The sequence below is a fragment of the Martes martes genome, assembly GCF_963455335.1.
Source record: "Martes martes genome assembly, chromosome: 2".
Lineage (NCBI taxonomy): Eukaryota > Metazoa > Chordata > Mammalia > Carnivora > Mustelidae > Martes > Martes martes.
In genome coordinates this window covers 89,558,839-89,581,551 of record NC_137889.1, presented here as the reverse complement: position 1 = coordinate 89,581,551, position 22,713 = coordinate 89,558,839, and the positions used below count along the sequence as shown (strand labels likewise).

The 22,713-nt window shown below is 38.0% G+C and overlaps 1 protein-coding gene across 1 annotated transcript; it reads right to left on the bottom strand.

Moving 5' to 3' along the window:
* Positions 1–4,901: 4,901 nt before the first annotated feature.
* Positions 4,902–17,530, bottom strand: MEPE (matrix extracellular phosphoglycoprotein; the record flags this gene model as incomplete). The annotated part of the gene is made up of 4 exons (XM_080797443.1): positions 4,902–6,380; positions 11,911–12,003; positions 12,924–12,977; positions 17,477–17,530. The coding sequence occupies 4 exons, from the start codon at positions 17,528–17,530 to the stop codon at positions 4,902–4,904; spliced, it is 1,680 nt and encodes a 559-aa protein (XP_080653569.1).
* Positions 17,531–22,713: the final 5,183 nt, after the last annotated feature.

The following is a 22,713-nucleotide window of genomic DNA, read 5'->3' as shown; positions in this document are numbered from 1 at the left end:
CAAGAAGAGGGGCAGAGGGAGGAGAGACTCTCCAGCAGACTCCATACTCAGTATAGAGCCTGATGCAGGGGTCGATCCCACGACACTGAGATCATGACCTGAGCCGAAATCAAGAGATGGACACAACTGACTGGGCCACCCAGGTGCCCCTAATATTATATTTTAACACCTGTGATTCCAGATATCAATATCTCGATTAGCAGGGTTTACCTTATTAGAAGTTGTTTGTTGAAATCTGGACTTCTATGAAAGCATCACAATGTCTTTGCCACTGTTGCCATCTTGAGTACCTACTTAGTTCAAAGCAGGTCCTAATATGCTGAGTGAAGAGCAATATTATGTTTTTTCTAGACTATAGCAATAGTCCATGGATATTCTTTTTTTTTTTTTCAAATATTTATTTGACAGACAGAGATCATAAGCAGGCAGAGAGGCAGGCAGAGAGAGAAGGGGGAAGCAGGCTCCCCGCTGAGCAGAGAGCCAGACGCAGGGCTCCATCCCAGGACCCTGGGATCATGACCTGAGCCAAGGCTGAGGCTTTAACCCACTGAGCCACCCAGGCGCCCCATCCATGGATATTCTTACAGCCAGTCTTCTGCCTTCCAATTCATCCCACACCTCTCACCCACCACCACTTCCCCATCCTATAGTTGAAGTGATCTTTCTTAAGCCCTAAAATACGTATAATATCATTTAAGGTCATTGACTATCAGGCTCTCATTTGTCTCTTGGAACTAACTGCCTGCAGCACCTCTGAATGTATAATACCTTAAGGAAAATGGATTTTACTTTATGTTTGCTCTTACCTTCAGCTAGAGTCATGTCTTCCCTCAGAACTCCTATAATCTCTTTATTTATGTTTCTATTATTACATGTACCACAGTTATCTTATATCTCTTGTACGCCTTTCTCCTTGACTAAATAATAGTCTCAATAAGGGCCAGGAGCATCTCTTCTCTCCTTTTGACCCCCTTGGAATTTTGTAAGATGTAGTCATTCAGTAAACGTTTTACAATAGAGCTGAATGTTATGTCAAGCAGAATCAGATATATCATCCCGACTAGCTAGATTGCTAAAAACAGAGGAACTCTAGCTGCAAAATCAAGGTAGATATTTTTAAGCAGAGAAATGTAGGATGGTGGGGTTGGAGGGAGTAGCCAGCATTGGAATAAATGCCAGAGCCTGGAGCAATTTTTTTCTTTTTGGGCACAAGGTGGCAGAATATGCCCATTTCAATCATTGCATAAAAGGCCCCTTTGTGAAGCTGGAATTTTCTGCCCTGTTTCGGAAATCTATGTTTGTTTTAAAAAAAAAAAAAAGTGAAGCAGTACAGCTTGATGGCTGAAATTTGTGTTTGGATACAACACAGACCCACGGCCTGACTGCAGGTTGTGCTTCTGGATCTGTGGTCCTTCAGTTTTGGTCTCAGCCCTCTATGTCTGGATCCCTTGGCAAGGCATCGAAGATATTGAAACATTTCCAGTTTCCCTTAAATGGATGAAAATCTGAACATTGTCAGTGTTTTAAGTGACCGTGCATCAATATTCAAGCTTGGTGAGAAGAAAATCTGAGAGAATTGAAATGTGCAATTTCTCCACTAGATAGCAGACTAAGACTGATGGCCTTTGGAAGCTCCTGCCTGCAATTACCCGAAGAAAACATCCGTTTTCTCTACCAGTTCATTTCTTTTTTTTTTTTTTCTTCTACCAGTTCATTTCTTTTCTTTACAACACCAAGTGTTTTTCATGTGAAGAGTCCATTTACTTGTAAAAGTCTGATATAATCTGGGATATAAAAAGAGGGTTGATTTCAATTCATTTTTCTGCAATTTAAATTCTGATGTAGTTTTCTTCATTTCATTAATTGCTCAGGTTGTGTGTGTGTGTGTGTGTGTGTGTGTGTGTGTGTATGTGTGTACATGTGTACCAAAATTGTCTTTTATCTTTAAAAAAGCAAAGTACTAGAAAGAGTTTATTCTGGAATTCTGTTGGTGAGTAATTTATTAAGAGATATGTCAATTCTTTTCACAGACACTTATTACTGTTGTACCTGGAAGATGGAGACTAAATGAGGGAAAGAAGATATTTCTTGTTTTCAGGTTCAACTTGCAGGTTCTCTCTTGCTGTGTGTGTGTGTGTGTTTATGTGTGTATGTGTGCACGCATATGCATGTGTATATGGATATGTACACACACTGTCCATGTATATGTGTCTGTATATCCATCCATCCATATATTGAATGCATATTCTGTATTATGTCTATCCATCTATGTGATGTATGACAGTACGGTAACTGTTTAAGAGCAAACATGGCTGCCTGGATCAAATCCTAGATTACTAGTTGGGACACTTAATCACAGTTCTGTGGCCCAGTTTCCTCAATTGTAAATTGGGGATAGTAATGGTACCCATATAGTCGGACGGAGTGCAGATGAATGATTGTAACAGAGCACAGCACATTTAGCTGTTACTATTTGGGTGTATGTGGAGAATCTGATTTTTTCCACAGCTTATATTGCAATTTTTATTTAGCAAAAAAAGTACCTTCTATCAACCTAGTGTATGTACAGTTTAGACTTTTTGAAGGCACCGTGGTGTTGTATTGACATTGCTGTTTTCATTTGTGTTATATACATTATTCAACTCAATAATCTAGGTGCTGTCCAGAATGTACCAGTCATGATTTCTGCTTTTTGGAAACTTGTATCTTAGAGAGATAAGAGAATTGGTAGGCACTTTTCTCTACCTTCTACCTTTCTTCTCTTGGTCCTTCTCATTTAGAAGAATATCAGAAACAGAAAGGTTTATGAATTAGTAATTCAATTCAGCTAGCAAAAAAAAAAAACACAACAGTTGCTTAACACATAGAGAATTATTTTATTCACAGAACAAGCATTCTGGGGGCAGGAAGCTGATGGAGCTGGTTTAGTGGTATCTCTGTGATTATTTTGTCTTTTTGTGTTAGAAGACCTACATTTCTTCTGTGTGTCTCTTTTACTCTCACACTTCTACCACACTCACAATACCTCTGACACAAGACAGGTAGGTTTTCCCCTCACACTAAGCCCTTGTGTGATACCAGCTGTGTGTCCTACAACTTATCTCAATTTTGACACTATCTACCTAGAGATAGCCTCAGATCCCACAGGTTAAGACCTTAGTCCCGTAAGACTGCCCCCTCCCCAATTCAGATGCCAGTTGTATGTCCAAGTTGTCACCTATGGTTCTGACCTATTGGATATAAATAAGTGTTTCCCATAAAACCCTCCTCGGTTTCAGTTAATTGGCGAGAGCAACCCACAGCATTCAAGAAAACAGTTTACTTCCTGTTTCCCAATTTATTGTAAAAGAATATGATAAATGCTACTGATGGACATCCAGATGGAGGAGAGGTGAAGGGTAAGGTACGTGGGAAGAGGTACAGAGCTTCGACGTCCTCTCCAGGTAGGTTACCTTCTGTCCCCTCCACGTGTTTGCCAGCCTGAGAGCTCTCAGGACACCAGACATTTGAGGTGTCTCTGGAGGCTTCATCACACAGGCATAACTATTAACTCCATTGCCAGCCCCTCCTCCCGGAAGAATGGGGGATTAGGACTGAAAATTTTAAATTTTTAATCTGGCCTCTCTGGTGACCAGCCCCCATCTAGGAGCCCACCAAGAGCCACCTCACTAGAACAAAAGACCCAGGAAATTCCAAGGGATTTAGGAGCTCAGTGTCAGGAACTAGGGTCAAAGACCAAATATTAGAACAAAAGATGCTCCTAGTGCTCTTATCACTTAGGAAATTATAAGTTTTCAGAGTCCTATGCCAGGAACCAGGGGCAGAGACCAATATGTATATTTTCTGTTGTCTCACACCTTTTCTTCATGGTTACAAAATGCTGCTGCACCCCTGAGCATCATGTTAAAGTCAAGCGAAGAACTAGGGTAAGAAAGGAGGAAGCATGGTACTAGCTATAAAAGCTTCTGTTATCAGGAAGAGCAAAAGTCCTCCAGAACGTCACTCCCCTCCCTTACCAGGCAGCTTGCGTCTAATTTCCAGAAGAGTGTCAGAAGGCCATTAGCTGGAAAAGCAACTATATGAAAGATTGGGGGAAAGAAAAAAACTAGAGGTGATTTGGGATCAGCCAATGAAAACTCTCCACCAAAGTAAGTTTTGGTCTGGTCTTTGCACTTGTGCTTTTCCTTCTCAAATTATCGCTGTTCCTCCCATTCCCTTTGCCCCTGTTTATCCTATTTCCTTCTTTGTCTGGAAAAGTGGTAACATGGACCTTTGTTTTAGGAAATAAAGCTTGCCTTATAAGAAGTTATAAATGTGCAACACAGGAAGGAAGTGTAGAAAGATATGAAGCAGGATATCTCCGGTATAGCACAGGGAGGTCAGATGAAGAAGGAAATGCTGGCTTAAGCACAGTGGGATGAGGGAATGTGGTTAAGCTTTATTCAACAGATTAACTTCGCAACACTGCCTTTGCCAGAAGCAGAACTAATCTTGTTGCCTCCGAAATAAAGCACCACAGACAACAGACTTTTTAATAGATTATTTAATTACAGATTATCATATGAGCAATATTATTGCTTTTCATATCTATAAAGCAAACAAACGAAGGCTTTTGTGACATTTACAAACTAGTTTAGAATGACATCTATTCAAATGTTACCTATTTCACATATCCTTAATTAATTTTTCTTCTCGAAAAAGAGCATGGTAACTTTGAATAGAATCTCATACTGTGACTTTTCCAATAGCAACAAATCTCCCCAGGAGGCCAGTTTTCTTGGCTTACTCAATTCTCTGCTCTGCCCTTTCTTACCTGGTCTGCTCTCAGGTGGCTCTCCTTTTCTGTCAGGTTACAGATGGCTAGATATTTGAACCTTAATCCTGCTGGGAATTTCTAGTGGCTAATCACCATCACTCTCACTGGAACTGCCGCTGTCAGATGATTCACTACTGTCATGCTTTCTAGGGGGGCTAAACCTTCTCCTGGAATTGGGTTTTCTGTAACCCCAGGAGCCTTTCCTTTGTGGCACACCCTTATTCCGTGTAGAATTTTGTCTGTGGGGTACATAATGATTCTTTCTGCTCTGTGTTATTATAGTCTCCTCATTATTGAGGCCATTATGGGAACCTATTTCATTTTTAATTTCATTATCAAGATCATGAGAAGGAGCGAGCTGGCCCCGACTTTTGCCCTTACTGGGAAATCCTTGTTTTTCAGTTGAGATTACTTGATTCCTATTAGAATGCTCCATATCTTTTCGGCTACCACCTTTGCCATTTTTTGGAATTTCATTATAATTAGTACTTTCAGCAACATCCCTACTGCCTTCTTTCTTTTTCTCTTTTGAGGGTAGATGAGGATGAGGGTAATGAAACTCTACTTTCCCTTGGTGAGCATTTTGGCTGTTGGCATCTACTCTGTTTCCTTCTTTTCCAGGGAGTTCCTTAAAGTTGGTGCTACCTATGATATCGTTGCTGCCTTCCACTAGACTTACATCAGCAGTGCTTGCCTCTTTTCTTGTTTCATCCCTGGTTCCAATGGTACTTCTGCCACTTTCTTCTTTCTCTGGAATCTCATTATAACCTGGCCCTCTTGCATCAGGACTGATGGTATTGGCTTCACTTGGGCCAGAAAACTCTGTTTGAATATCTGCACCTTTTAAGTCAGGACCAATAGGTTCTCCTTTACCAGAAATGTCCTTAAAAGGTTGACCATCTCCACTGAAAGGAGGGATATCATTGTCGCCCCTTTCTTGAAGATCTGGGTAACCGCTGCCTTCAAAATCACTGGGGATTTTTTTGACTTTTGGGAGCTGTTTTGGATAGCCAATGTTGTGTTGGGTATGGTAGGTGCTTTTGCTTTTAACTGGAATATTCTGGGCTTGGGGATCTCTTTGATAATTCTTTCTATCTTTTGAGGAGACTTTAACATAGTTCATACTTGCTGGGATTTTGCTTAAAACATTCTTGGGTTTGTTCTCTTTGTTTTCTTCTGCCAAGAGTTCAGTCACAGTCCTTGGCTCCATTATATATTGCAAATTATTTCTGATGAGAGTTGCACCATACTCTTCTTGGTTACGGAGTTTGTTGACAGCATTGTCTTCATCCTCAGCCCCGTTATTCCCAATGGATTCAGGATAAATGGACATCTTTAGGTCACTGTGGGCATTTCCTTGGTTATTAATACTATCATCTTCATTTGTTTTCTGTCTGTTCTCAAAAAGAGTTTGGGTTTTGTTACTTTGGTAATTTTCATTGGCTCCAAGAATGAAAGAGTTTTTCTCTCTTTCCTGGGCAATGTTTTCTTTAGGTGCTGGCTCTTGATTTCTTCTCTTACCAGAATTTTGAAGAGCAATATTGTCTTTGTTTTTTTCTTCCTGCTAAAGTGTAATTTTCAACATAAAGTATTATTTTATGTTAAATTTTAAAAAGTTAATAATTCCTAAGCAATTTAAAAATAATTACCCACCAGATACTTAAGAGAAAGACTATTAACTCAATAGAGGTTTGTTGGTAGAGATAATTTAGAAATGATCAAAGCAAGTTTCATGGATAAAGAAGGAGCAAGCTTATCAGACACATGAAAAAATGTTCATCATCACTAGCCATCAGGGAGATTCAAATTAAAACCACATTGAGATACCACCTTATACCAGTTAGAATGGCCAAAATTAGCAAGACAGGAAACAATGTGTGTTGGAAAGAATGTGGAGAAAGGGGAACCCTCTTACACTCTTGGTGGAATGCAAGTTGGTGCAGCCACTTTGGAGAACACTGTGGAGATTCCTTAAGAAATTAAAAATAGAGCTTCCCTATGACCCTGCAATTGCACTACTGGGTATTTACCCCAAAGAGACAGATGTAGTGAAAAGAAGGGCCATCTGTACCCCAATGTTTATAGCAGCAATGGCCACGGTCGCCAAACTGTGGAAAGAACCAAGATGCCCTTCAACGGACGAATGGATAAGGAAGATGTGGTCCATATACACTATGGAGTATGAGAACTACAGTTCTAGATCATAAAGTTGAAGTATGGAGATCTAGACAAGGAAAGTCCCCTGAGTGATAATGGGATGGAAAAGAGAAAGTGAAGAAGGAAAGTGAAGTGTTTATACATGTATCTCCATTTGTCCTTTTTGGGGGGAGCCTATAAAAAGGCTGCTTCGTAGGCTGCACTTTACCAACTTGAGGTGCAGCCAAGTTGCAATAAACTTGGCAGAACAATATGGTCAAAAAGAAAAAGGAGCTGACAGCAACTTTGCCCATGACACTCACAGTATTTCTATGGCATAAGCTAGATATGAAAGTGTCTGAGAGTCTGGTTGGGAATTTTCCAGAGGGTATCCTCCACAGTGATACCCTCTGGAATCAGAGGTGGCTCTAAATCAATGAAAGATGGCTCTAAAAGGAGTCACGTAGAAGGAACATACACACTATGGACAAAGGTGAGTCATACTCAAACACAGAGGGGTCTAAATTGTCTACGAGAGCCAAGAGAGACTGAAACACCACTGGGCCCCAACCAAGACTGTACTATGCTGATCCTAAGCTATGGAAGCCAGAGACTTCATTTTAGAATACAAGCAGGGGGGATAGCACACAAGTGGTCAAGCAACATTGCCCATGCATGTCTGAGGATTCCACGTCTTCCCTTCCACTGTGGTGGGAGCCATGTTTGTACATATGGTATATTGTATGTAGTGGATGATATATGCCATACCCTATTGCCTCATATATCTGTATGCCATCTTAGAGGAGAGAGAGAGTATCTGAGTGTTTTTACCCAAACTAAAGGACTTACTTAAAGAACTATTATAATGATTTGATAACCTTAAGTTCAAACGGGCTGAATTTCAATTAATTTCTGTACACTCCCCCCTTCCTCTCATTACCCCTTGGGGGGGAACTCTTGAGCAACAGAACAATTATAAACAGAATAAATAAGATACTTTCTCTCTACCTCCAAATTGTAGAGTGAGGTAAAATTGACAACACCATGACATAGGCTTTTGAACTGGTGAGTAATATGAAATGGAAATAAGAGGCATTAATTGAGGGACAGGGACAAGTAGGAAATGCCGCTGGGTGCCCCATGTACTAAGCAATACCTGATGACTCATGGAATGGCAGAGGCAGTAGACCTGCAGGACCAAAGACGGGGGTGTAGAGCGGTGGGACAGGGACCTCATATCCAACTGGGGTTCTCACAGCATACAGAGTGCTAGAGCATTCTAGAACCTGAGACTCAAGGGTAAAGAATTTGGTTTTATTTTGCAAAGGGTGAAGAGCTAGTGAAGGTTTATGAGCAACGGATTAACAAAATAAAAATCAACAGTTCAGGAGGAATAGTGGTAAGAAAGAACAGTTAGGAGGATTTGCAGTGTTCAAGACTGAAATATAATCACTTGGATTTGGATTATGCCAGAGTAAAACGATACAAAGGAAAAAAAACCTTCTACTGGTGTTCAGCTAGAAGGTGGGTTAATAAATAAAATGGACTGGAATATTGATCTGCAAAAATGAAGGCAAGAGAAAAAGAGAACAACTTTAATATCAGACAGATTGATGCTGTGAGAATGTAGCACCCGAGCTCCAAAAACAATACCTAGTTAGAGAAAGGGTCAGGTATCCCAGCCTCACAGGGTCACCCAGGGCAAGTCCTTCCCAGTTTCATGACGTATGGTCAGCTCTTCCTTCCTTGAACACTTTATAGGCTAATTGCTTGTTACGTTTTATGTGAAATCTTTTCATTTATATTCTAATTTTCATTATGTTCTATTTTTCAAGTTTTTTGTAACCTGCACCTAGTAACTGATGCAACAATTATTAAGGTTATTTCCCCTTTCATATGCAACCTTTTTAATATTTGGATTTTTTAATATTTTTTAATATTTAATATTTATTAAATATTTAATATTTTTTAATATTTAGATTTTCTCTAAATTCACTGGATGCTTTCTTTCTCTTCTCCAAGTTGACACTTGTGGTTCTCATTTATTAGGTCACTATGTTCAGGGCTGTCATCTGACTACAGATCTCCTTTAGCTTGTGGGGTCCCAGATGGCCCCAGACTCCGATGTGGCCTGGGTAGCCCTGAGCACACAGCTTCTAGTAGCTTCCTTGCCCTGGCCACAGCCCTATTTTTACTAATACAGCTTAATTTTGTCCCACTTTTTTTGGCCACCACTTTGGTCTGTTGGCTGCTATTGAGCATGTAGACATTTTCTTGAATGTATTAATTATATATGTGCAAATACATGAGTGTTCCCAGATGGAGAAAGAAGTATAGACAGGTTGGAGGCTTGCACTCACACAGCAAGGGTGTAGGGAAGGTAAAGGAGATGGAAAGCCCACATTCAGGGAAGCCAGGATAATGGGGAATCACATTTAGTGGAAGAGCAGGCAGGAGGAGTCGAATGGTCTTTCTTGATCCGTCAGTCAAGGGCTGGTTGAAAGTAGGTGTACTATGGAAAGAGCACGGTTACTGGATGCCCAACTCTGCCATTGATGAGCTATGTGATCTTAGAAACCTTATTTTACTTCTCTGTGGCTCAGCTTTCTTAACAGTAAAATAAGAAAAATGGTAGTTATCTTTCAGGATTGTTGGGGGAATTAAATGGTTTTATGAAATGTTATAATGTGTGTAAAGTATCTAAAACAATGTCCATGTGTAAGATGAATTCTGTATAAATGATGGTAACTATCATTTCATATAGAACCATATATAGCCCTTTATCAAATGGCTGTTTGCTTTCCTACCTATCGTGAGTGATGGGAGTGATAGTGGTTTGATTATTGGATGCACAGCTGTTTTCCCAGGCTCTGTCCCTCCGTAACTGTTGCGGTGGTAAATGGAGATGGACTAATTCTGGACCCTTCTATCCATGTACTACCTGAGTATCACCCTCTGGGAGGGTTCTGAGAGCTTGCGACCCCTGAGACTATGCTATCCTTAATGTATTTCGCATGATCTTCCTTTTTTTCTCTTTCTTTGGGCTGAAAATAAGAATACCATTTTACCTGGAGGACTGCTTGTTTTCATACTTGTATCTCTCTGTTGGAAGCGGTGGGGAAAGTGTTGAATCAGCTCATTCTTGAATCTCAAGATTAAAAATACCTTATGAAAATGTCTTCTACCTTTAGGAAACTGCTTATATACAGCATGCAAGAGTTAGAACTTGTAGTGTCTTTAAGTTACAATTTGAAATTATTTATTTGTGGGAATTATGATATTCCCTGATCTTTTATAGTGGCAGGAATGTTCTGAAAATAAGTAAGATTTTTCTGTGGGGAAAAATATAATAGAAACAAACTTTATAGTGAATTATTGCTGAATTAAAAGTATTTTAAACATTTGACTTATTTTAAGTCATTGAGTCTTGGAAAGTTTCACGTGGACATTTATATTTTCTTTTGAAATCAAGTTCATTTGCTCATTGTGAATATAGCCTTTTGAGTTAAACAGATGCGTTAACAAATCAGTAGATTGGGATCATCCCTTTCAATTTTGTTTCTCCCCCTACTCTGCGGTGGGAAATTTTGTTTTCTTTCTGGCGCTTCAACTGCTTTAAAAACAGTAGCATGTCTACTAATAAATTAAGTGCATTTCACTAAGGACTGAATAGAGTTCTTTTATAGATGAAAACATGAAGCAACTTTTAAACTGTGGAATGTGATGGTCAATCTTTTTTGTATTTGTTATTTTAAATGATTTCTGGTTGCATCACTGACTGCATGGTGGTCCTTATATCAGTTGGCTGGTCTGATTTCCTGTGCTCTTTCTATCTCCATGCCCTCGTTCATATTATTCTTTTCGTCTGGAATGGCCTCTCTCATCCACTTGTTTGCTCAAATTTCTCTCAACCACTTGTTTGCTTAAATTGTACTCAACCTCCAAGGCCCAGCTCAATTATTTCCATTATGTAAGCTTTCCCTAAACACCAGACTAAGAACTAATCTTTTTCTACTCTAAGCCCCTAAAATCATATTTTTGGGGATACTACTCTCACAGCACTTTGCACATTCTGTCTTGAGTTTTATAATGACTTTTATAAATGCATTTTTTTTCTTTTCTAACTCTAAGTTCCTGGAGAGAAAGAATTAAGTTTTCTCAATCATTTAATCTCACATAGTATCTTGCACAATAGGAAGAGCTCAACATACATTTATTACAACAAATAAGTTTTAACTTACTCAATGTAACAAATTAGCTTAACAGGCAGTTAGTCTCAGAGATGCCATCTAAAGAATAATGAGCAGAACAAAATAACATTCTGAAGGGAAGCTACCACTTTCATGGGAAATGCAGCCAGATTTGGAAAAAGTAAATAGTCCTTTTGCTGATGGCATTTTAAGCTGTTTCCAGCTCTTCGGCCAATGAATCTGCAAAAAGGGGCTGAATGAAAAGAATTATTGTCCTATTCCAGGGACAAGGCCCTTATTCTTTCTCTTCCAAGCATTCTGACCCAGAATGGAGTCATCAGTGGAATGAATTTAAGGGACACTAAAACATGTCACTCTTTAGGCTAAAGTGATTTCTCCCATTAGTCTTCTAAGCCTCATCATTAGAACACATGATCGATTATGTCCAGAAACCCTCCTTATAAAAGATCAAACATTACTTGGAAGCAATAAGCAAAGGTCACGGGCATTAGAGGTCCACCAGCATCACACCTGCTGGGGCAGGTCCCGAAGCGGGGCAGGATTTGGGCTAAGCTGTAGGGTGGCCCATCTGTGTGAGTTCTGTAACAGAGATGTTTAAGGAGCCAGGGACTATGGAAAAGGGCAAAAGCACCCACCACAGACAGAAACCCAGAGTAATTAAAATAAATTTGTCTCCTCTACAGTTTCCCCTAGGGTTAGTCCAGATTTGGCTCATGGTAAGGATCTTCTCTCAGAGATTCAGCTTACCTTTATGTCACTTTGATTTTTCCTCCCAGAAGATGTGTAAACATACTTAAAAATATAATACCCGTGTTTCTCATGGTGGCCTTTGTACGTTATCTACAAAAACATAACATTGTATTAAGATGTGTTTATATCTTATTAACTTGTCTGGCTCTCTTTTTGATTGTATGAGATATTCTTTAACTTAAGTGAAGTCAAATTTTGCTTCTGCCAAATGGTAGTTCTTATAATCACAGAAGAGCACCTATAAACCTTGTCCCTTTCTTTTCTACGTGTCTGTAAGTCTGTTTGCTCTAAGGATGGCTATCAATGGCTCTCTCTCCCAGGGTGTATTAATTTTATTACCAAATTTCAATGGACAGGGAGCATGTGGAGATATTTGCAGGTGGGAGGGGCTGTAAGGAATAGGAGAAATGTGGGTTTTACAGTATTCATGTCTGATGTCAAATTGGAAAGACACAGCATGAATATTCAGACTCTGATGTTTGCCATTTTTGCCTTTGTAATTCTCAGCTGAGATAAAGAACAGAAGATTGTTAGGTCCTAGAACAGAATTTCTGAGGCTGCCAGGAGAAACCATGATAGGCTGCAATTTGGTGACATGAAAAGCTGAGAATACTTGTTTTACTTTCTACGTGCATATGGAAAAGTAACTCCATGTAAACAGAATTCCACATTAAGATTCGTTAACTCCCTTTCCATTGTTTCCTCCCTCATTTGTTGTTTTGTTCTCGTGTATATGTGTGCAAAAATAGCTTGCTAATAATACACCAGGAATTTTACTCACTTCTTCTGGAGAAAGAAATCACAGTGAAGAGAAACAAGTCCCCATTCAGAATGTTTCTCTTTCCTATCAAACGTTGTTTGAATTAAGTGCTAAAATTATGTTGTGTAATTTTGCATTTCCATTCTAAGTGCACAGGAATATTTTGACAGTTAAAAATTTCCTCTCCTGAGTTTTTTTTTTCTTTAAAAGAGTTGAAAAAGATTTATCTGAGAATAATAATTCTGTTTACCCTCTGTTCTTCCACACAGTCTTCCTTAGTTTTCTCAGTTTGTGGCAGAAATGTCTGGAAGGAAACAAGAAATACAACTTCACAAAACATTCATTCTTTCGTCAATTTCTGCCAACAATAAATGTCTCATTTATTTTTCTCTTACTGGGTTGTATTATTCAATGTGGAAAATCATTCCAACCAAAGAAGATGGATACATTAGTATTTGTTTTAGTCTTACAAAAGAGGGTGCCAGCATTCATCCACCAGAGGGAGACAATGACATCAACATTAGAACCACACTCAAGCACAGAATTGCCAAGTTGGGGAGGGGTGTCACTCCAGATATGGAAACTTGGATGTTGCTGATATCAACTGAAAAATAAATTTTCACTGGCACATTGGAAGTTGTTTAGTATCAATGAACCAAAATCAGAGTCCAGTGATGAGAATTATAAGTTTGCATGAATTGCATGAATTCAGAGTTTGCTATACAAGCAAAGACTTGATGCTGCTGGTGGTCCAGCAAAAGTAAAACCATAGTTCTGTCCATAAGGTGTAGGATCATGTCCAAGGATGAGACTTTGCTGTTGCCAGTCACCTGAGCAGAGATTTCTGTCAGGGAAAGGAAAATGGAGTGGCCTACGGATTGGGACAAATACTCTTCTTGATCTGCATCAGACATGTCCAAAGATCTTGAGAATACCTGAGGTGAGAGGTAGCTATTGAGGTGGAGAAAGGCCAGAAACTAGGAAGGAATAGATTCAGGCTGCATGTTCTAGGTCTTTGGGCTAAAATTTTGGTGTCACAGAAGAGCACGCAGAAGATGACCTGAGAATTTGGAGCAAGTTTGCTGTGGAAGAACAGACACAACAATTCTTTTATTCCCAGTATTTTAATTTTTTAAAAAAGATTTTATTTATTTCTTTGACAGAGAGGGAGAGATCACAAGTAGGCAGAGAGGCAGGCGGGGGTGGGGGTGGGAAGCAGGCTCCCTTCTGAGCAGAGAGCCTGATGCGGGGCTCGATCTCAGGACCCTGAGATCATGACCTGAGTCGAAGGCAGGGGATTAACCCACTGAGAGCCACCCAGGCACCCCGTATTTTAATTTTCTTATTGATTTTTGAAATTCCTAGTGTATCTCAGATTTGGGAAGAGGAACCAGTGGGTGGGACTTGTTTGTGTTTAAATGCATGTGCTAAAGTGGAAAAAGGAGTCATGGTGGTATCAGTCATAGAAAAGAGAGAACCCCGCAAAAGAAAAAGTTCTTAATCACCCAGAGAGTATTCTTCCTGAATAAATCTTAGTGTTCTGTAATTTTCTGCAATAATATATAGGCAATTATCCTTTCAGATAATGTGCTTCTGCTCTCTCAGGAATGACTTCTACAAACTTCTGCTCTCTCTGGAATGACCTCTACAAACTACATTTCTTGAGCAACTTTGCCATCTGGCTTCAGTCTGGGTTTAGCTGACAGGAGGCCTAGCCTGAGATTGGAGGGTAGAAGGAGAGAGTGACCAAGTATGTCTTTTCGTGCTCTCTCTGTTTGGGTCTGCATCTCTGGGACTGGACACATCTCTTTTGTGGTCCTGCCTCTCTGCTGGGGCCCTTCCCCACTCAGGGCACTGAGAACACCACTTCCTTCCTTGTTTCTTCAGCCCAAGGGGTGGCAGTAGTTTTAATCTTTGGGTTGCCTCACTACCCATGATTTGCTCTTTCTGTTTGTCCTATACTTAATAACTATTCTCCAAAAAAAATCCCTCTACTGAACTCCCTGTCATGGGAATTTTATTTTATTTTCCTGACTGGATCCTGACTGATGAAATTGTCTCAGAAATAAACTCAAAATTTTAGTAAAAATGCCCTATTGGCTTGGCTCCAAGGCAGACCTGCCTAACAGTCCATTACATCCTAGAAACAGAAATAGTTTGTGAATAACACCTTCTGTTTACACAGCACTTTACAGTTTATAAGCTGCTTCTGTATACCTAATCTCATCTGATTCCCATAATAACCCCTGTGAGATAGACAGTAGAATAAACAAAATTATCTACACTTAAACAGCTGGTAGCAGTTGTAGAAGTAAAGGAGATATTTTAACCAAAACCTTTATCTCAAATTCCCAGAGTTAAAATAATAAATTTTTAAATGGCTTGCTACCTGCCAAAAAAATATTAATAATAAGAGGAAATGTTTCTGAATTTTACATTAAGTACCTTGAAGGTATATTTTATAATTCTATCCATTACTGACTTTTTTCTTATGCTGTTTTTTATTCTCTTATGCATGTAAATTTAGATCACTGCATCATTTCCCAAAAATATCAAAACAATGAAAATAATTTTGAATATGGGGTTATAGGAAAAAGAAAACATAAAAATGAGATGAGTAGATACTAAGGAAAAAACACAATTGTTTGGGATATTCAGCATCTTCTCATAGAACACACACACATGAATTAAAAACATACTTGTTAGTATAGAGTACCTTAATGAAGCTGGCAGTAATAAGTCATGAACTTACAACAAAGTAAATTTTAACAGTGTTTGTAGTCTAATTGCATGTTGATGAATATTAATTGAATTGCATGGCCCAATATCCATCTTTTGTTTTCTTCCGCTTCCAAATTTTGTCTTCGAAGGAAACCAGAATGTCACTCCCAAAATATGCTTCTTTGACATAAGAATTATTTTGAACTGAAGGCAGTTAAGTCATAAATGCAGAAAAAGTTCCCCCTTTTCTGCCTAAAGGTAGGAAACAAAGTGTCTTGTTACTGGTGACCAGCTCTTAACAGTTCAGAGATGATGCTGGAGGAATCCACAAATCTTGTGAAACTAATCCTAATCTTCCTCAGTAAGGAATATAAGGACTACCTAGACCTGGTTGGATTACCTTTAGCCCAAATCCCTTTGTCTTATCAATTTTTCACAAATTTGTTGTTTCTTCGTCTAAAAGGTGTAAAAGCTTCCTTCTCTGGTTACCTTTTTGGGTCTGCATTCTCTTATGACAGCTCCCATGCACATGTAGAAATTTAATAACATTTGTATGCTTTTCTCCTGTTAATCTGTCCTTGTCAGCTTAATTTTCTGACAGAGCCATGTACACAAAGAGGATTGAGGAAAACTTTTTTTCTCCTACAGTTTGAATTTAGAATATAATTCCAAAACAGATGTAAGTGACTCAATATATTCTAATTTCTGATACCACAATCTATTAATAAATAATTTAGGTAAATATCACATTTAGTCATTCATAATTCAAAATTTTGTCTTTATGTCCTTGCTGAGCCTTTTTCATCTGAAATATGCATCCCTCCCACCTCCCCTCACACCCACTTTTCTGTTTTCCCATGCTTGAGTGTGGCCCTGTAATGGAGAAGGCATTGTCTCCCTCTGGGGAAAACTGCTGGCTCCTTCTCTTGACCGGTGGTCACTGGATTGATATTGACATAACAGTTACTGGAAAATGGTCAGAAGGTGCCACTTCAGCTGCTCCTTGGAATGTGTTGCTCAAAATAGATTCATCCTCAGCTGGTGGGTTTGAGCTGGGTCAGCAAGACCCACTCAATCTCTGTCATGTTTAAGCACATGCCCCTGTGGTTGTGATTGAGCTGAGTTGTGTGAATTGGGCCTGGCAGATGTCTATTTTTAAGCAGTATGGCCCACTGCAGGACTGTCAAAGGATATGCGCTAAGAGGGGCCATACTTTCCTCAACTTATGTGGTCCTTACTGGATGGCATCATTCATGTTCATCACTGGGTTACCCAACTGGTCACTCAACTGGCCCAGGACCTATATTTAAGCACTTCCGGCAACAGAATGACTACTTGTTTCCATGCTCTCCAACTGAAATGGTTGTTCTGAAAGGCTAGGATGCTTTTCAGACATTGTCTAATTAGCACTGTGTCTGCACAGCAGAAAATATCAGTAACACTCAGCATTTTCACAAGATAATTTAGTCACATCCTGAATACTCATCTGGGTGAATCAGAGGGGGAAAAAAAGACAAAAAAAGAAATTGCAACTCAATTTATGTTAAGCTTAGGGGTCCTTCTCCCCATCTTTAGCTTTGCACATGAAGAGAAAATCATTAGCAGGATTTCAGTGTTGGTGGGTTACAAGAATAAGAGAAAAGGTCTGGTTTCTTTCCATTGCCAACGTATTTACAAAATCTAGTTGGTCAGCCTTAAAACTGTCAAGTCAAATTTTTTTCAGTTTTTAGTAAAATATCGAGAATCTCTTTAGATGTGTTATAATTTGGGTCTCTGAGCATTTACTCATTAACATTAGCTGATTTGAAACACTGTGGCTGGTATTAGTTTTCTCAAAAATACGCTTTTTGGCATTTCTTAAAAGGCAATATGTTGACATTTATAATTCAGCACATGTTTATTGAGGTCCTCCTTGGTGATAGACATTTGTATCAAGTGCTGGATGTTTTCTTTTTGTTTGGTACTTTATTGCAACTGAACTAGGTAAGGGTTACTAATCAAAAAAAAGAAAAAAATACTGCTTAGAAAAAATAAAGAGACCAGAAGATAATATGATGCATAAATGAGTTTATAAATGCTTACTGGTGCTGCCCAGGTCACGCTGAAAAGAAGCAGTCCCAAACAGACAATTTGCATCTTTGAGACTCTCTGCAAAAAAGATAATAATATTTTACCCTAAAGCATTGCCAAGTATGAACTATATTCCTAAGAATAAATAAAATACAGAAGTATATACAAACATCCTTCTCTCAGTAGTTCATTCCTTGTTTAAAAAAAAAAATCATGTATAATTTATATCCAAGTATAGATACTTTAAGAGCCTTCATATGTCTAATTATTCTGATGTGAAAGTGAAAATTGTCCAATATTATTAAAACAATGAAGTCAGTTGATAGAAATGAATTTTATAGATATAATTACTTGTTCTATTGTCAGTCCAAACTTTCCCCTTTTGTGTTTAGAGATAATTTAATTTAATTATTTCTATAATTCATAATAATATTAAGTTAATGTAACAACTCATAACAGACTCTTTACATGGATGCCAGCAAAGCAGGTCTCACTGTGAGGAATAGTCTTATCTGCTACCAGGATAGTCCCCCAATATATGTCCTCATATTCATTATATTCTGAGCTAGTAACCATCCATGGGCTGGAAAGTGAAACAATTTATGTAATCCATATATTAATAGCTAAAATTTATTGAGTACTAAAATACTAAAATACCTCTGTGCTAAAAGTTTTACATATATTCAATTATTGAGCTTCATGACAACCCTATGAGTTGATGGTATTACTCTTCCTGTTTTAGAATATCAAATACATAGAAAGTCAAATAACTTGCCCTAGAATTCCCAGGTATTGAGAGGCAGAACTGGGATTCATATCCAAGCAATTTAACTACAGAGCCAGTAGTCTTAATGATGACTCTATGTCATCTTGAATAAGTTTTTATTCTTTCATCTTATTACAAAAAGGTCTACATGTAGTTGATTTAAAGGCAAACAGTATTTTACATTGGGCTCAACAAAATTAGGTTTAAACATTAACATTAAGCTATGGATAAATGTACATGTTTATACTTTGGTGAATATTCTAAGAGGACCCAGTGAACTCATTTAAGTCAAGAAGCCATTATAGAAAAAAAATGTCAGTATAAGTGTGAATTACTAATCTCATGGTTTTGAGTAACATTAAGCATTTACCACATAGACATATAGCAACCAATATGAGCATAAAAAAATTTACACCACTTTTTGAGATAATCTGAGGAAAATGCTTTTAATGGCAATAATAATCTAAATACTGTTGTAATCTTGAAATATTTCAAGGTAAAAATTTTTATTTGAAGAAATAATGTAACTGTTAAATATATTCTAAAGCTCTAGGCTACTCTCTTCTAAAGAATATAATTTTCAGGATCTTAATTTTAACTGTAATTTAGCCATCCAAGTATTTTAGAGATAAGGACATTACAAATCATTTATCAAATGATTTAGTGTTGCTCAGTAGAAATGTCTGCACAGATGAGGTTTAAAACTATGAATGTGATCACATTATCCTTATTCTGGTTTGTAAGTGAAGGTAGAGAGTAAAATTAGTGCCTTTAAATTATGGTGGATCTTGATAATGCTAAGACTTAATCAAAGAAGAAGTTGCTATCAAGCTATCAATTTTAGTTGATGATTTCCAGAACTCGGCAACACATTTTATATTTTATAAAACAAAGCACTAAATATTACACAGTTGTGCTGAGCAGAGAATACTTTCAATATACATTTATTTTCAAAAGCAATCTCCCTACCTGGATGACATATACCTTGAAAATGTAAACTACATTATAAAGCTATTTGCTATCAAGAATATCAAGAGAGCCAAATTACCTGGTATCTTTTACCTTCAGAATACCTGGCTTCTTCCACAGGATTAGCTGTCTCTGGGCAAATTTTGCTGAAATTTAAAGTTTGTTAGAGTTCCCAATGACCAATCAGCATAGACTCACTTAGCACTAGCAAACAATTTGTTACCAGTGCCCACAGATAACCATAGGGGGCAAAGTAATTTTAATCTAAAAATGTTTTTGTGGTGAAAAGCTGCTATCAAATGTTCCAGAAAGTAGGATAAACAGAACATATAAATATCTCAGTTTGGTGTATGATGTTGTCAGATAATTCAAATTGATTTCAGAACTATTAATTAGGACTCTCTGAATAACAAGTTTGTAAGTGGAAACATTTTAGCTATCCTTTTGTGTAGAAAGTTTATAATTTCTATTTTTTCTGTATTAAACCCGGCAACACTTAACAAATATGTATTGGGTACCTAATATGTGACAGACACTGGGGAAACAGCAGTGACAAAGCAGACAGAAAAATAATAATCTGGTGGGGAAACTGGCAATAAACAAAATAAGTAAAATATATTGTGTAGTTAGTGACAAAGACAAACTCTAAGAAGAAAAAGTATTATAAGGAGAGGGGATGACAAACACTGGGGGTCAGGACATGGAGACACTGAGTTGAAATACTAGAAGGCCTCACTGAGAAGGTGACTTTTGAGCCATGTAAACACATGGCATCTAGGGGAAGAGCATTCTAAGTAGAAGGAAGGGAAAGATGAGAGCCCCAGAGACAAGACTCTGCTGACTTGTTCCAGAAATAGAGAAGAGGGCACTTTGGTTAGAAAGACTGAATGAAGTGAGTAGCAGGAAATGAGGTAAAAAAAAGGTCGTAGATGGCAGATGACATAGGGCCTATAGATCATTGCAAGGCTCTTGACTTTACCCTGAGTGGGAAGGAACCCTTGGAGGTTTTAGGCAGAGAAGTAACTGTAGAGTAATTGAGGTAGGAAAAGGCAGACATGGGCTAGGAAGCTCTCAAGGTAATCCAGGCAAATGGTGATTAGGAATCAGAATGATGACAGAAGGGATGGAGTAACTGGTCAAGTTCTGGATATATTTTGAAAGTAAAGCCAGTAGGATTCGTTGACATACCAGATGTGGAGTATGAGAGAAAATCAAGAATCAAGGGTGACTCCATAGTTTTTCGCTCTGAGCAACCAGAAGAATGAAGTTGTCTTTTATTGATAAGGGGGAAACTGTAGAAGAAGTGGTTTGGGGAGAAACATTGAGAGTTTTGGTTTAGATATGAATATTACAGAATGGTCAATTTAGGACATTGACTTTCTCAGTGAAACAGGTAGTACACCCATATTAGAATAAGCCTTTCTGGGGCAATTGCCTGCTCTCTCCTCTTTTGCCCATTCTGTGTGCCAAAATAGTGATTGCAATAGTTCTGGTTAAAAATATAACAATACCTGAAGGGATAATTTACATTAGAACTATATATGAAGCATTAATGTACAATAATGTAAGAATTATTTAATCCATACCAAATGAAAAGAATTGGTTAAACACAATTTTAACAAACTGTAAATAATATATAACAAGATTTTAATATAAACTTCCCATTTCTCCCAACTTCCAAAACAGACAAAAGCCAAAATAAAACAAAAAAAAAAAACAACCTTGGACAGCTTTAGCTGAGAGAATGGTGTCTTTTCTAGTTTCTGCTGAATGCCTATTTTTGCTCTGTCCAAATTCTGTAGATCCTTTTTGAGTCTCTGGAGCTGGTTTTTAAAACAGTTGCTAGGACTAGAGTTTGAGCACTTGGGCTGGAGCTATTGTTGATTTGACATTCAACCATGGATTTTAGAATATTTGAGTGTTGTCATTAATGACAGAGACATTTAGATCTAGTAGCTTTGGAGTCAAACAGACCTGAGTTCAAAAACTGACTCTATCACCTGTTTGTTATGGTCAGTTGCCTAAGCAACTAAATGGGATCTTTCTGAACTTCCATTTCTTCATCTGAAAATGAGGAGCATAGTCACAAGCTAAACTTTCATTGAATGATAACTTGGCTGTGAGCATTTTCCTCAAAAATATTTTCACCACATAAGGAATTGGCTGTAAGGCAATTTTGTCACAAAAGATAAAAAAATTACTGTTTGACAGTTTCGCTTAACAATTTGGGTTGATTTCTCCATTGACAACAGTACTCTCATTTTTATATTATTTAAACCTTACCCTTATAATGGTCTATACAATGGTGCAGAGTTTTGAACCTACATTTGCCACAGAACTTAATAGACATTTACCACCGGATGTGTGACAATATGCCAAGAACAAACAACAGTGTAGAAGGCTTTCACAAGGGGACACAAAGTTCAGTTACTAATACGCATCCTAGTATTTGGAAACTGATACGTCTCTGTTTTATTTTATTTTATATTTTATTTTATTTTAAGATTTATTTATTTATTTGAAAGAGAGAGAGTAGGAGTGCATGTGCATAGGCAAGCACAGCAGGGAGGGGTGGAAGGAGAGGAAGAGAGAGAATCTCAACCAGACTCTCCCTGAGAATGGAGCTGGTGGGGGGGAGTGCTCCTTCTCACACCCTGAGATCAGGACCTGAGCCAAAATCAAGACTCAGATGCTTCATATGATATGGAACAGCTGCACTGAAGTGTTGGTTTTCAAATCACTAGTTTCTGATGTGAAAAAAAAAAACTGAGTATCTTCCGAAAAAAATTTTTTATGAATACCATTTTCTCATTTAGAAAAGTAAAAGGTTAAAAAAATAAAATCTTTAAGGGAACACAATTATCAGTATTGTGATGACACTAATGATTTACTTAAGTCAATTTTTTTTACAATTGATTGGATGCTTGTTGACGGTTCGATGCTTAGTATTACAAACATGTATCTATCAGTTTTGTTACAGCAGTACTTCATAAAAAACTACTCCAAACTCAAACTCAAACTCAAAAAAAGAAAAAAAAAGAAAAAGAAAAAGAAAAGGACTAGGATGCTTAACTGACTCAGCCACCCAGGCCCCCTTATACTTCTCTTAATGGAGGAAAAAATTTTAGTGAAAAAAGAAAAGGTGTGATGCCAATGAGATGAATCTTCAGGCAAAAAAAAAAAAAAAAAGGTAGAATTCTGTGAATGGAAGACTTTGAAAACACGGGCCTAGATATAATCTACAGAATAAAATCAGTTATTTGTGCACTATTACCCCAAATCTGCACTATACATTTTCAATGTACTCAATATTTTGTATTTTGGAGCAAAGTGTTTTTAATGTTGTTATTCATTTTTCATGTTTCTTTATGCCCCCTTTAATGAATGCCCCTTTTATTTTTCGTGACTGTATCTTTTACGGCAAAGTTGCTTTACGGTCAGTTAGGTTTGCGAGAAAATGCTTGCGGTGGACAGGCTTGCTGCGGAGATGTTCCGGGTGAAGCCTAGAGCCTGT